The 13,937-nt window shown below is 36.2% G+C and overlaps 2 protein-coding genes and 1 non-coding gene across 4 annotated transcripts; all 3 read left to right on the top strand.

Annotated features, from left to right (window-relative positions):
• The first annotated feature begins 535 nt into the window (after positions 1-535).
• LOC138876298 (uncharacterized) lies at positions 536-4,035 on the top strand. The gene is made up of 4 exons (XM_070155210.1): positions 536-760; positions 1,187-1,267; positions 1,394-1,551; positions 3,945-4,035. The coding sequence occupies exons 1-4, from the start codon at positions 536-538 to the stop codon at positions 4,033-4,035; spliced, it is 555 nt and encodes a 184-aa protein (XP_070011311.1).
• Positions 4,036-5,622: 1,587 nt separating this feature from the next.
• LOC104215656 (AT-hook motif nuclear-localized protein 22-like) lies at positions 5,623-7,400 on the top strand. 2 transcript variants are annotated; one of them, XM_009765501.2, is made up of 2 exons: positions 5,623-6,235; positions 6,316-7,400. In XM_009765501.2, the coding sequence occupies exons 1-2, from the start codon at positions 6,040-6,042 to the stop codon at positions 6,993-6,995; spliced, it is 876 nt and encodes a 291-aa protein (XP_009763803.1). In that variant the 5' UTR covers positions 5,623-6,039; the 3' UTR covers positions 6,996-7,400. The 2 variants fall into 2 exon arrangements, with proteins under 2 accessions (XP_009763803.1, XP_009763802.1); XM_009765500.2 differs by having other exon boundaries at positions 5,628-6,244.
• Positions 7,003-7,104, top strand: LOC138876588 (U6 spliceosomal RNA). Its single transcript, XR_011401934.1, has one exon. It is a non-coding gene; the product is annotated as a U6 spliceosomal RNA (small nuclear RNA).
• Positions 7,401-13,937: the final 6,537 nt, after the last annotated feature.

Here is a 13,937-nt window from a genome sequence, read left to right as displayed (position 1 = left end):
AACGGGAGATTTGTTCACTGCTCGTTTTGCAGATTGTCGATTCGATGAGGCATTTTCCCCAAAATTAGGAGGAGAAATTAGAGAAACAAAACATGAAATTTTGTGGAAAAATACATCATTGTCTCATCTTGATCCACGTGCATCTATTTGTGACATAGAGGTGCAAAAGATTATCCATTTGCAGAAAATAGCAAATCAAATGCCAGATGCATTTACGGATTTGAAAAGGATAACAAAATCACATATCCCTGCAGAGAATGTTCCAATCCGTATTGATGTCCCTATTGGACAATCTTCTAGTGTCATAGCTAATGAGTCAACAGCACGCCTAAAACGTGGCAGACCATTAGGTTCCAAGGATCGAAATCCTAGAAAAAGAAAAACAAATGATCAAGATGACACTACGAGTGAGTCTCATAAAGAAATTCACGATTTAACCAATCCTGAGATTCATGAGGAAATCAATGAGCCTGAGACTCACGAAAATAAGGAACTATCAATAAATCCAATCGATATTGAGACAAATTTGAATCGAATGGATATAGTGACAGATTACATCTTTGCATATAATGTTGCATCTAGCATTATGCAAGAAAGTGAGGATCTTGAACCTCAATCTGTTGGAGAATGTCGACAAAGACTTGATTGGCCAAAATTGCAAGAAGCAATCCAATTAGAGTTAAGTTCACTCGCAAAACGTGAAGTTTTTGGGCCTGTAGTCCAAACACCTAATGGTGTTAAGCCTGTTGGCTACAAATGGGTCTTTGTACGCAAAAGGAATGAGAAAAATGAGGTACAAAGATATAAGGCACGCCTTGTTGCACAAGGATTTTCACAAAGGCCTGGTGTCGATTATGAAGAGACATATTCTCCTGTTATGGATGCTATAACATTCCGTTATCTCATTAGTTTTGCTGTCCATAAAAAGTTTGACATGCATTTAATGGATATAGTTACAGCCTACCTTTACGGCTCACTTGATAATGAGATATACATGAAAATTCCCAAGGGATTTAAAATGTCTAACGCATAAAATTCAAATTCCCAGGAAACATTTTCAATCAAATTGCAAAGATCTTTGTAGGGTCTAAAGCAATCAGGAAGAATGTGGTATAACCGTCTTAGTGAGTATTTATTAAAGAAGGGTTATATAAATGATGCCATTTGTCCATGTGTTTTTATAAAGAAAACAACATCGGAATTTGTTGTACTTGCCGTATATGTTGATGACATAAACCTTATTGGAACTCATACAGAACTCCAAAAGGTAACTGATTATTTAAAGAAGGAATTCGAGATGAAAGATCTCGGAAAGACAAAATTATGTCTCGGTTTGCAAATTGAACATTTGACAAATGGGATTTTTGTTCATCAATCTGCCTATATTAAAAAGGTATTGAAACGGTTTTACATGGATGGAGCACATCCATTAAGTACTCCGATGATTGTTCGTTCACTTGATGTGAATAAGGACCCGTTTCGACCTCAAAAAAAGAATGAAGAGCTTCTTGGTCCTGAAGTACCATATCTTAGTGCAATTGGTGCACTAATGTATCTTGCTAACACTACAAGGCCTGACATAACTTTTTCGGTTAATGTCTTAGCAAGATATAGCTCTGCTCCTACAAGGAGACACTGGAATGGGATCAAACACATATTGCGATATCTAAAAGGGACTACCGATATGGGCTTATTTTATGGCAATGATTGCAATCCCGATCTTGTTGGTTATGCCGATGCTGGGTATTTATCTGACCCGCATAAGGCTCGATCTCAAACAAGTTATGTGTTTACATGTGGCGGTACTGCCATATCTTGGCAATCGACTAAGCAATCAATCGTAGCTGCTTCTTCTAATCATGCTGAGATAATTGCTATTCATGAAGCAAGTCGAGAATGTATTTGGTTGAGGTCTATAATACATCTTATCCGAGACAAATGTGGTTTGAAGTGTGAAAAACTACCCACAATTTTGTATGAAGACAATGCAGAATGCATAGCCCAATTGAAGGGAGGATTTATAAAAGGAGATAGGACAAAACACATTTCCCCAAAGTTATTTTTTACACATGATCTTCAAAAGAATGGTGATATCAATATGCAACAAATTCGTTCAAGTGATAATATGACTGATTTGTTCACCAAATCTCTACCAACATCAACCTTCAAGAAACTGGTGTACAAAATTGGGATGCGAAGACTCAAGCATGTGAGTTGATGCTCTCATCAGGGGGAGTTAATACGCGTTGTACTCTTTTTCCCTTACAAGGTTTTGTCTCACTGGGTTTTCCTTGCAAGGTTTTTAACGAGGCAACCAAAAGGCGTATTTCTAAACACGTGTACTCTTTTTCCTTCACTAGGATTTTTTTTTCATAGAGTTTTTTTTCCTAATAAGGTTTTAACGAGGCACATTATCTTTGGACATCCAAGGGGAGTGTTATGATAAATATCACATTATGGTGGATGTCTACTCTTCTTCCATGATCTTCATCTCAAATGCTTAATGACATATTTTGTATGTTCAATGACATATTCCATGACATATTTTCTTCACTTTTTATGCCTATATAAAGGCCTTGTAATAGATAGAAAAATACACACAATTGAAGAAGAAATAAGAATCTCTCTTCCTCTCTTTCTATCTATATCTCTTAGTTTGTTTTGTTTGTTCTATATTGTTATTTTGGGTTATATTTTATAACAGTTTCTATATTTTTGCACAAAAAAGCACTGATCTATTTACTTAATTTCTTTTGGGAAATTTTTTACACTAGGAAAGCCATTGAGAGTATGTATTTTCTCACATCAACCTAGCTGGTTAAACCTGTAATTAACTTTTTTGTGACTGTCATTATTTTATTGGGGTCACTGGTTAATCATGAAATGGAAGATCGAATATTTGCATTTGTTGGTTGTCTAATTATCTAATTGTAATGGTTGAATTAATCTCCTTAATTATTGGTGATTATATCGAACATTAGATTGCTCTCTCACCGAATTATGTTTCTGTTTCTTATAGGGAACTAGGTCCTTTTCTTATATTTTGTACTCCATTGAATTCTTTTTTTTTTTTTTTTTATATATAAACAATTCAACAATCACTTCGTTTTGATTACATTATTAGCCCACAAGCTTCTTCGTGTTACGTAGTCAAAGTATAATCATCATAACTCTAAATCATGTTGATTTAGTCATAATAATTTATTTAGTTTTAACTGGTGTCTTGGCCAGCTTGCACATCTCGACTAATTCTACAAAATATTTACTATTTTCTACCATTACAATACCGGGAAACTCTGTCGACCAAATTTAGAAAGATAAGAAGAAATCACATATTAATTTTTGCCTCCTTTATTAATTTAATTATAATAATTCCGTAGCGTCAAATACATAAAGGAGTAGTGTTAGCTAGGGCTGGCGAAGAGATGAATGGTATTATCATGTAAGGTAACATATTTATTAACGAAGTGATCCAAACATTATTGGCCAGCTAGCATTATATATTTGAGGTATATTTTCAATTCATACTATATATAGCAACTGCATACATGTTGGAAAAAGAAATTTCTGGACTTTTTCTGATTTTATAATATATGTGCAACTTGATAGTCGAAGGGAGCTTTATGAGTTTGCAAAGCTGGAGCATATATATCCTCACCTTAGCTTCCTAGTCTTAGTGGCCCAACTTGTTTGTTATCCTTTTCTAGCCGATCTTTTCGAAATTTACTGATCCGACTAATACAGAACCACCGTATTATATAAGTCCTATTAAAAGTTTGTAGCTTGATTTTTATATTTCAAATGACTCAAACTCGAGATCTCTGATTAAAGACGAAACACACTCATTCATCCCACGATACTCCTTAGTCTATTGACCAACCAAAATACATATTTTGTTGCTCCATTGATTCATGATCAACTTTATGCCTTTTTTTTTTTTTTAGCAAAATGGAAAAAAATGCGAGGGAAGATATAAAGAGAAAGAAAATCATTGAGAGGCAATTAGGACCCGAAGGGGGAAAAGGCAAGAGTTGAATTTCAAAGAATAGACTCGTGGGATGCGAGGGAAGTGACACGTATCAAACTTAGAGAAGCTTTTGTGGACCCCATGTGGACACTAAAACTGAGAAAAATTAAAAGAGTAGAGATAAGAGGGTTGCAGAAGATATGGTGCATGTGGTTCTTGGAAAAATTGAAACTTGACCAGCCCACCACTATTCATGACTTCACCCCATCCAAAAGGAACCACACAAATGCACACGTTCTTCCATTCTAGACTAGAAATACTCTTCTAATTTAATTTTGCCAGCTGCTATTTACATCTTGTTACTATCACTCTCACTTATCTTCACTTCCCTCAGTTATTTCTCTACTAGCTAATAGGACAAACCAAAGAAAAGAGAGGAAAGTCCGGTGCACGAAGTATTCGGCGTTTATACAAAACGTGAGCAAGGGCTGTATCTTAAGGAGTGTAATGTAAATAATCTTCCCAATGCAAGCATCAGAGGCTGATTATACGATTCGAACCCTTGACCAAAGGAAAGAAAATTAAGTTATGTAATGAAATATTTATGACAAGTTTGTGATAGTCAGTGCAAGAGAACATGCATCTAGCTAGGACAAATTTTTGTTGTGACATAATTAAACAAAATTGCTCTTCTAACAACTTAAGTTCGTAGAGGAGACGATCACATACTTGAAGTGAGGTCCTGGTTTTGAGTCTCACAGCCGCCACCCATAATTAAAAAGAATTTACATGTGCTTGAACGATGAAAAAGAATCAAGTCCACACGTGAGAGAGCGTCAAATTCATGAAAAATTTGTCCATCATTCTGTGACGAGAATGATGGTTCTTCACAATTATGTACAAATTTGTAATGAACATATATGAAAAACCAGTTAACTAGTAACATATATGAAGAGCAAATTAACTCCCTGCGACTATGCAAGAAGTTGTGAAACATGAGGTAATATAATATGCTAACCAAAACGAAAATAAGAAAACCTTAACCAATCAAATATCTGTATCTGAGTACGTGAAGAGAAGAAAATGTATTTTTTTTCATCTTCTTTTCCTCTTTTCATGGTCAAAGGAAAAGAAAGAAATTAATGGATTGAGACAGGCCAAAGAAAATGACAAAAAATAGGTTGAATATGCATGAAAGGTGGATATGGGGTTCTTCATATGTAAAAATAAATTAAAATTGTTCATTGATTCCCTTATAAACACCACGGGAATTAGTGAGAGAAAGAAGAGAGGACCCATCCACCGCCCAAAAAACAAAAACCAAAACTATTCCATCCGTTCTAATTTATGTGTCACTATTTAAATTTCTAAAGTCAAACAAATTTTTTTAATCGCAATTTTTTTTTTATATTTTGAATGATTATATATTTTGCATAGTTTTTAAATATATAAATTTTCTTTCAAAAAAACATAGAGATTCTTTATTCGCATTTATAGACTCTTAAAATCTGAACGGCACCACATAAATTTTTGGACATAGGGATTAAACAAAATAAAAATAAAAATAAAAACCATATAATGTTTGATCTGAATCTCTCTTTTTTCCAAGCTAAGTTTTTGGCTAACCCTAACTCAAAGCAACTACTAGATATAAGTCTTTTTCAAGAGCAAAGTACCCCCAAGATTCACTTGTTCTTATTATACATACAAAGAAGAAGAAGTGGAATCATAGTATGATGATGAAGAATTTTGGAGCTAAGAATTTTGGGTGGGTTACACCCAAAACCCCACTTTCCCTCTTCTTTATGATGAAGACTATGAGTACCTTGATTCAATAAACAAGACCCCCTCTTTCCTCAAAAAAAGCCAGAAAGCAAGAAAGAGAATAAAAAGAAAAAATAAGACCAATAAACCCAAAGTCTACTCTCTTCCTTTTTTAAGCTTCCTCCTCCCACTATCTATCTTTACAAATCATTACAAACCCTTCCCCTTAGCTTTGCTTGTTCTTCCATTTTTCTTGGCTTCAAGATTTCCCTCTCAAGAAAAGTAGTAGAATTGAAGTTAAAGAATATATGGATTCACTAAATCATTCACTCCCACCTCCTTTCCATACTAGAGATTTCAATTTACATCAATTCCACCAGCAAAACTCAGAAGATGAACAAAGTGGAACTAGTGGCCTAAACATGTCTGGCCAAAAGCGAGAGCGCGATGACAACAACAACAATAATGAAAATTCAAATGGTGGGGAATCGAAAGACGGATTAGGTATTACAGGTATTGAACTGATCTCATCTAAAAATTTAAGTTGTTAGAAAATCGTCTTAATTATATCTTCAACAACACAGGAAATTCAGGAGAAGGAGAGATCAATAGAAGACCTAGAGGAAGACCAGCTGGATCCAAGAACAAACCAAAGCCACCAATTATCATCACTAGAGATAGTGCCAATGCTCTTAGAACCCATGTTATGGAAATTGCTGATGGTTGTGATATTATGGATAGTATTTCAAATTTTGCAAGGAGAAGACAAAGAGGTGTGTGTATTATGAGTGGAACTGGTATTGTTACTAATGTTAATTTAAGACAACCAGCTTCACCTGGTGCAATTGTAACTTTACATGGCCGTTTTGAGATTTTAAGTTTAGCTGGATCATTTCTACCACCACCAGCTCCGCCAGCAGCTTCAGGATTGACTATATATTTAGCTGGTGGACAAGGTCAAGTTGTTGGTGGTAGTGTGGTTGGTGCACTTATGGCATCTGGACCAGTTGTGATTATGGCCGCGTCGTTTAGCAATGCAGCTTATGAGAGACTTCCGTTAGAAGAAGATGAACAAAATCCTCTTCCAGTTCCAGGAGGAGGGACACTGGGATCTCCTCCTGGAAATATCGGAGGACCAGGACAACAACAACAACAACAATTGATGGCGGACCCATCTCTATTTCATGGAATGCCACCGAATCTTCTCAACTCCATTCAGTTACCTACTGAACCCTATTGGGCAACCGGCAGACCTCCATTCTAACTAGCTGGCTCTTTCGAGGAGTATATGATAAAATTGAAACGATACAGAGAAGATTAACATGACCCTACAGAAGGATGACATTCGCCATTCTAACTTGCTGAAATTCATAGAAGGGGTAATTTTCTCTTGATTTTATTTACTTGTTTAATTAGCTTAAACTCTTGGTGTCTTTTTCTCTTGTTTCTCATCATCAAGAACACTATAGCAACGAGATTTAGGAAAAGGGTTTTCGAGTTGTTGACTATCTGAGGGTTTTTTTCATAATTCTTTTCCTAATTTCAATTACATCACATGATGAATTTGAGTTTAGTTGCATTTTCAGTTAGGTTTTTTGGATTGTGAGTTTGATTATGATATGAGATGATGTGGCTGTAATTTGATCAAATGAAGTTAACTTTGTAAACTCATTGTTTGCTTTGTGAAATCTAGTTTCAACTCTTTCCATGATTGTATGAGAATTCATTTGATAGGAAAAGGACATCATTATTCCATAATCATGATCCTAAGAGTTGTAATAATAACAATGTTTTTCTTGATAATAGTAATATTAAATATAATTAGCTGACAACATTGAAGAAGATTAATGAGAGTTTGGTAGCAAACTATTGAAAACAAAAGGAGAGGTATGGGCAGCATTATACTCCTAAGTTTAATTTCCAGCTGCATTTTCTTTTTCCCCAAAAATCAGACATTTTAAATTTTTTACCATTATACTTCAAGAATTTCAGAATAATTAGGGTTTTTAGGAATGAAGAAGGAGACATGAGTTACATTTGGATACTGGATTGCACGTGCATCAGTTACTGAACATAGTTCTTTTTCGAGGCAAAAGCAAAGTAACGTCTAGCCTTATGTTATACAGTCTGGTCTACTCTGGACTGGACTGGACTGGACTCAACTCACAGTTTTAATTTGCTGTTTCTCTCTCCTTTTCTATATCTTTCAGAATTCTAGGAATTTAGATTCTGCAAGTTGGGAAGGAATTAACTTATATACATTGATTAAGATAAAAAAGGTACGTTTCAGTATATTTTAACTTATTGTAACAGATAATCCGCCATAATTTTAAGGTTTCTAGTTGTTGCCGGTTACATATTAGATGACAAGTAAAACAATTTAAAATGCTATATAGAAGTTAAACTGATCATTTAGGAATGGCACGGGAGAAAGAGTAAAAAATGCAATGTGTTTCCGCGTTTTGGGGCGACAGTAAAAGTTGGCGTCGCTTGACTAGGAGGCTATGAGTTCAAGCTGCAGAAATCTCCCGTAGAAATGCAAGATAAGATTGCGTACATAAAACTCAATATGGTCTGACATTTTCTTGAACCTGCGTATTTCGAGAGCTTAGTGCACCGAAATACTCCTTTTTTTTTCCTTAATTATAAACTTAAAACTGAAAACACAGCTCAGATTCTTTGCACCACAGATATAAGCAAAGGAATAGAGCTCCCCACAACACACTCCCCTAGTCACCACATTGTTTGCTTTTAGTGCAACACACCATGCAGGTATAGTCATGTGTAGTTGTAGTAGAAATATGCAGCATCTCTTTGTTTTGAGAGATTCAAAGCCTTATCCATTCTTTCTCTCTCTCTCTCCTCTCCTATCCTCTTCTCTCTCTCTAAAAGAGACATTACTAAGACAAACTCTCGAGGGCTTCTTCAGCTTTTGCTTTTTCCTCTGCACTGTGGATATGATTATTCATCCCCCCGGGGAGTAACAGATAAAAATGAAATATCGGAAATAAGCAGAAGAGACTCCGATTCCCATGATATATATATATATATATATATATATATATATATATATATATATATACATTGCCAGCTCTGCTTGAGATTAAGGTCAAATTTTCCAAAGAATTTTTATGATACAAAATAAGACCGACCATTTGGAAGCAAAAAAAAAAATGGCAATGAGAAGTAAATTATTGGAAGAGATAGCATACATTTACCGTGTTTAAAACAGAAGAAATAAATTCACATAATTAGAAGGATTTATCATATATACATGCAATTTAAAGAAGTTCTACACTAACAAGTGTATTGTATTGTAACATGTGACAATAGGTAGCCTCCTTATTTTTCAAGTTAGTGATCCCATTTTTATGAACGGTGGCATGTAATTTTATTTTTTAGATAATCTCATAGTAAAATTTCTTTTACACTTTCATATATAGGAGCTATACTCTATTTAGAATTAGTTTTCACAAACTGAATAATGTGTTTTGACTTCTCAAAAAATTGACATTATTTTAATGATTGTCGCGGTAAGAAAAATGATATTGCATAGTCTTTCTTAAAATAATAGCCGAAAATAATAGCCGAAAAGATAATCTTGGATGTTTTGGTGTTATGGTTACTTTCTCTTACTAGATTTATGTCCACAAGAAGATAGTAGTAAATAAATTCTAGTATGGAATTTGTAATACTCGGATTTGTTTCTACGGGATATTTTTGAACGTGGTTATTCTTTTTCAGTGGACCAAAAGGAATTACTATAAAAGAGTTAGAAGCTACAAATGGGGGTCTGAAAATGATTGGATGCAACCTATGTTTCTATGCTTCCTATTGTACACACTTTTATTAAAGTCTGAGATGTGTGTATATCATAGGATTAAGGTTTCCATCATATGTTTTGGTAGGGTGAATGTACAATAAGAAATATATTAGTAGGACTTTTTGGTGGGGAAAGGATACAGACAATTGCCCCATCGTATAGTGGTTTAGTGGTCCATATTTATTATCCCTTAACCCCTAGACAGATCAAACTCCAGTATACTCCTAAAAAAAAACTCTCCTTCTACTGAATCCAAAAACAGATCTGAAATTTTAAGTCATCAATTGCAAGTATTATTGAATTCATTACTACTTGAGACAGTATATTTGAATTGTGTGTATAAGTTTAACTATATATACACACACACAAGAGATAGGTGCGGCATCCGCCCTATTCCTTTTGTAATTTTAATATATATTCCCTCCGGTCCACTTTAATTGATTTTTTGATCTTTTCTTTGTGGTTTATAATATTTAATTTTTTTCAAAAGTGAGTACCCACTTTTGGGGTACCATTGAAGTTATACCCACATTGCATAAAATATTGCAAAGTGTACCGCCTCGGATCTGAAGTAGTTCAATCTCTTCAACGCAATTTCAGAAATCAAATCTGAAGTTCTTCTATCTTTCAAATGCAACTTCAAAAATTCCAATCTTAAGTAGTTCAATCTATTAAATGCAACTTCAGATTTCGAATCTTAAGTTTTAAAACATAAACTTGTTCTTCGAATCATCAAATAATTGTCAAAACAATAATAAATTTAACAAACTCATTTTGCAACTAAGCATAAAGAAGAAGAAACCAATAGTAAAGAAGAAAAGAAAAATATGTAACTGAAGTTATTCAAATATTGGGTATCAGTTAATTTTTTTTTTAAATGAAGACAAATTCAATGGGAGGCGCAAAACTGGGTGCTACGTGAAAATTTTACCATGTTACAGTTTCTATGTTTTGCATGTTTTCATACAACATTATATCGCTTTCCTTAGTCTCCATTACAATTTACTAGTTCGATATCTCGCTCAAGAAAAAGAAATTGGAATTTTTCCTTTTAAAACAAAAGATCAGAAAAGAAGTGAGCTAGTGGATGGGCATGAAATTCCTGAAATATTTTGAAGCCATACCATTTGAGAGTCAACGTGTTTAAAAAATTTGAAAAAATGATTATAGTGTCCCATCAGTTGAGGTCTACAGATGAGCTGTCGCTATATATTCAAGAAGCAAATGGTCCAAAGGTAGTTTGTATTGGCTGGTTTTTTAAGTGTTAGAAACAGGTTGTGCGTGCAACTTGCCTTGTTTATCATGCTTGTGAATATTGTTTCTCAAGCAATTGACTCTCCTCTTGAAGCAAACCACTTTGCACATTAATGGGATTGGAGTTATAATCTAATGATTAAAAAGTTGATGCGCTTAGACACGAGGGTATTATCTTTGTTGTTACACCCTTCCTTCTTGTCTTATCTTATTTATTAAAACAACTCTATCATAACGAGTCCCAAGACCCTGGGACATTGGCTTCCTTCAAGAGTGGTTAATCTCGTTATGCATTTAAATTAAAGGAATGAGGATTCATATCGTCGATCCCAACTTGTTTGGGACTAAAATATAGTTGTATCGTTATTGTTACAGCCTTTCATTTAGGCTTTACATGACTCCTCTTTCCTCCAGTCTCGGACTCGCATCTCTCCAAAATATACCTTAAAAAAACATTTAGTGACTGTATGAGGTCTTGAGCAAGATGTACTAGTCTTTTGCCAAATGGGGAGCCAGGACAAACACTACCTCCCGAACAGAACGTTTCAAATGCAAGGAAACACAACAAAAACTTAGAAGAATAAAGAAAGAATATGAAGAAGATAAACTTATAAAATATGATTTAAGATTAGAACGTTGGTACCACAAATAGGCAACTGTGTTTTGAGGGCATATTTGGCCAATTGAGTTGCGGCGACTATGAACGACGTCCTTGACAAATACAAAAAGACAACGACCTTAGTAGCAATTAATACAATATGGAACAAATTACAACTCAATCAATTGACACAAATGTTTTTCTAGTGGAAACCGAGTGCATAATTCATATAATTGACAACATAAAGAAAGGGTCCCAGAATGAACAATATGATTAAAAAGGATACAGTATATGTCTTCAATGATCAAGTCATTCCACTACTGTAACGGAAATCAAAGCAAAACATGCGCTCGAATTGGCAAACTCTTTGACTCAAAAAATATTGAAACTTTTTTGAACAAATTAATCAAAAAATGAAGGAATAAATCTTAGTCTGACATAATAAATTTCAGATCAAAGAGCTAGCAGTATGGATCATATATAAGATGAAGAAAATGTAAATGATCTTATTGAGATTCAATATTGTGTCTCCCATCAATCGATGAGGAGACAACTTTAAATATTTTTCTAGAGATTAATTCCTCTCTATCTATAATATTAGGAGAGAGCTTTTTAGCTTTAGAGAGATAGAAGGAGCCCCCTTCATTGAAAGCTTTCCCCTGCTATATATAGTCGTGACACCCTTGCCCTTTGCTTGGCCCGACGTCCTTTTGCCTCCAATGTGTCTTAGTCGTGCTTTTAGGCGCCGCTCTTTCCGACTCGTCAGATGTCGGGAAAGGGGTATGTAGCGGGCTATATTATCTTTCGCTACCCGGTCACTTAGGCGGGACGTTGGTCAGTTCGGTCGTGATGGTCAGATTTTGACTAATGCAGTTAATCCCTCCGTGTGTCGGGATCGTCCTCTGTCGGGTTCGACAGATGGATCATGATTGTTACGAGTTCGAGCGAAATTTGACTTTTGACTCTTCGTTCCTTAGTTACATTTCTTGGGTTTTTGGCAGAGTGGTGGCATTCTTTCGATTCCCATGGACCGTTGCGGCGGTTTCGGAACCGAAACATAGTTTGGTGTCAAAGAGTTGTTTCGTGGTTACCGCCATTAATATACACGTTCCTGGGGAACTAAAACGTTTCGTGCCCTGTCAGATTCGATTAGCGACTCTTGGGTTTCGTGATTGGAGGATTTATGTCTCTTATAAATAGAGGGAGCTTATCATTCGATTGACACACTCCTTCCCATTTTACTTGAGAGAATTCTGTAGATATACTTTCTTTCTGATACCCCAAGTTTCTGCTTGCCCTCTTGTTCACTGAAATTTTTCATCCCTTCTTTTCGTTATTTCTTTGGCGTGTCTTCTGATCAAAATGGTTGGCGATTCTTCTCGCGTCGATTCCCTGTCACTAGTCCGGTACCAGAAAGTATTGCTCAAACCGCAGGAGGGGTAGATGTGGTGGAAGCTGAGGAGATCCCATCAGTGATTGAGATCCTGCCTCGCCCTGGAAGAGAGTCGACCGACTTCAGTACTCCCGTCAGGGTTAAACTGGAACCTGTCCACTCCATTATGAGAGAAAAAGACATTGCAGATTTGAAAGAAAGGTGAGGAATTTCCAATTACGTTGATATGCGATCGGCAGTGGGGAAAGACATAGTTCATTTTGACTGCCCCGGGTACTGCGTGTTCTACGCCTACCCCTTCCTTGTAGGGTACACACTTCCTCTTTCTTTGTTGGTGGTGGATTTTTGCCATTTTATGAGGTACGCCCCGCCCAACCTTTGTCGTATTTGTACAAGTTATTCCTTATGCTGCTTAAGTACGCAGAACTCGTTGGTCGTGAGGTCACCTTGGACCATATGCTCAGCATCTTCGCCCCTCAACTTATTCGCGGTGTGATGATTCACATGCGTCCTCGGGGATCGAGGAGTCTGGTGGTGAAGATGGAAAACAGGACCAACCGTCGTTTCTACGAGAATTATTTTTACGTGCGGACTGAGAACATTGTGGCGAACCCAACGGGATTCCCTGAGAAGTGGAACTTTGCAAGTAAATTTTTGTATCTTTAGTCGGTGAGATGCCTGACCGTTTTCTGTTATGGTACTAAACTTTATCATGTCTTTGTAGCTGAGAGATTACCCCCTCCGCCCGTCGAAGGTATTCATGACTGGGTGGGTGTCATCCTTCCCCATATAGTAGGGATTCGCACATGGTCGACCTTTCATGACAGGTTCGGACGCAGGCCCCTTACAGGTGAGATGACGTTTCTGTCTGCTATTCTTCCTCTCTTTTTACTTGGCTTCTTATGTGTCATTTGTCGATGTCAGGGAGGGTTCGGAGAGCAAGGGCTCCTCCGTAAGCTTTTTGTCAGCTGGCCTGATCTGCTCACCCTGTCGTGGTACCCATCGCCCGACCTTCATCGAGGGTTGCTTCAGTTGAGTCTACGACCTTGGTTACTCCTGCGAGGGCCACTTCTCATGATGAGGTCCCGACCTATGTTGTTTGCCCGATGGGTGAATCACCGTCTACTGGGGAAGAAGA

The sequence above is a fragment of the Nicotiana sylvestris genome, chromosome 8 (genome assembly GCF_000393655.2).
Source record: "Nicotiana sylvestris chromosome 8, ASM39365v2, whole genome shotgun sequence".
In the NCBI taxonomy this organism is placed as follows: Eukaryota; Viridiplantae; Streptophyta; class Magnoliopsida; order Solanales; family Solanaceae; genus Nicotiana; species Nicotiana sylvestris.
This window is presented reverse-complemented; position numbering and strand designations above follow the sequence as displayed.

Coding starts and splice junctions, on each gene's coding strand:
- LOC138876298 (XM_070155210.1), top strand. CDS start 536: ATGGATATAGTGACAGATTACATCTTTGCATATAATGTTGCATCTAGC. Junction 761..1,186: donor AGCCTGTTGGCTACAAATGG/GTCTTTGTACGC, acceptor GTTTTTATAAAG/AAAACAACATCGGAATTTGT. Junction 1,552..3,944: donor AGTGCAATTGGTGCACTAAT/GTATCTTGCTAA, acceptor TTTTTTTTTTAG/CAAAATGGAAAAAAATGCGA.
- LOC104215656 (XM_009765500.2), top strand. CDS start 6,040: ATGGATTCACTAAATCATTCACTCCCACCTCCTTTCCATACTAGAGAT. Junction 6,245..6,315: donor AGACGGATTAGGTATTACAG/GTATTGAACTGA, acceptor TCAACAACACAG/GAAATTCAGGAGAAGGAGAG.